Consider the following 419-nt stretch of genomic DNA (forward strand, 5'->3'; position numbering starts at 1 on the left):
TGAAGTCGTTCTGGATGGCGGGGTTGGTCATCTGGGGGGGGGACACACCAGGCTTAGGGGTCCCAAGGGACTCTGCTGGCTCACAGGGTCCCGGTGTGGGGACCCCCCCTCGCTCTCGCCCCGCGCAGGGAGGCACCTTGAGCTCATCGAAGCTGAGGGTGAAGTGCAGGATCTCGGCGAACTGCTTGGCCAGGGCCTGCTCCCGCTCCAGGTGCTGGGTCGGGGCGTAGGGGGGGCTCGTGAGGGCCTCCAGCAGGCTCCGCAGGGCGTTCTCTGGGGACAGAGCACTCCTGGTCCCCCTCCGCACCTCCCCACCCCCCGAGGGGAAACTGAGGCACAGCTGAGCATCCCGAGCTGCGCGCACACTCCACGGCCGGGACTCCCGCAGCCGGTCCCGTTCCTGCCTGCGGGGGGGGCTG

The 419-nt window shown here is 70.2% G+C and overlaps 1 protein-coding gene across 1 annotated transcript in view; it reads right to left on the reverse strand.

Moving 5' to 3' along the window:
* Positions 1 to 419, reverse strand: part of LOC103616927 (protein FAM49A) — a 4,749-nt gene that overhangs the window by 1,655 nt on the left and 2,675 nt on the right. The window contains exons 4-5 of the mRNA XM_017736102.1: positions 137 to 416; positions 1 to 31 (exon numbers count right to left, since the gene is read on the reverse strand). Of these exons, the coding sequence (XP_017591591.1) occupies positions 1 to 31; positions 137 to 416 (311 nt within the window). The remainder of the gene's footprint in view (positions 32 to 136; positions 417 to 419) is intronic.

The sequence above is a fragment of the Corvus brachyrhynchos genome, unplaced genomic scaffold (assembly GCF_000691975.1).
Source record: "Corvus brachyrhynchos isolate BGI_N302 unplaced genomic scaffold, ASM69197v1 scaffold65, whole genome shotgun sequence".
In the NCBI taxonomy this organism is placed as follows: domain Eukaryota; kingdom Metazoa; phylum Chordata; class Aves; order Passeriformes; family Corvidae; genus Corvus; species Corvus brachyrhynchos.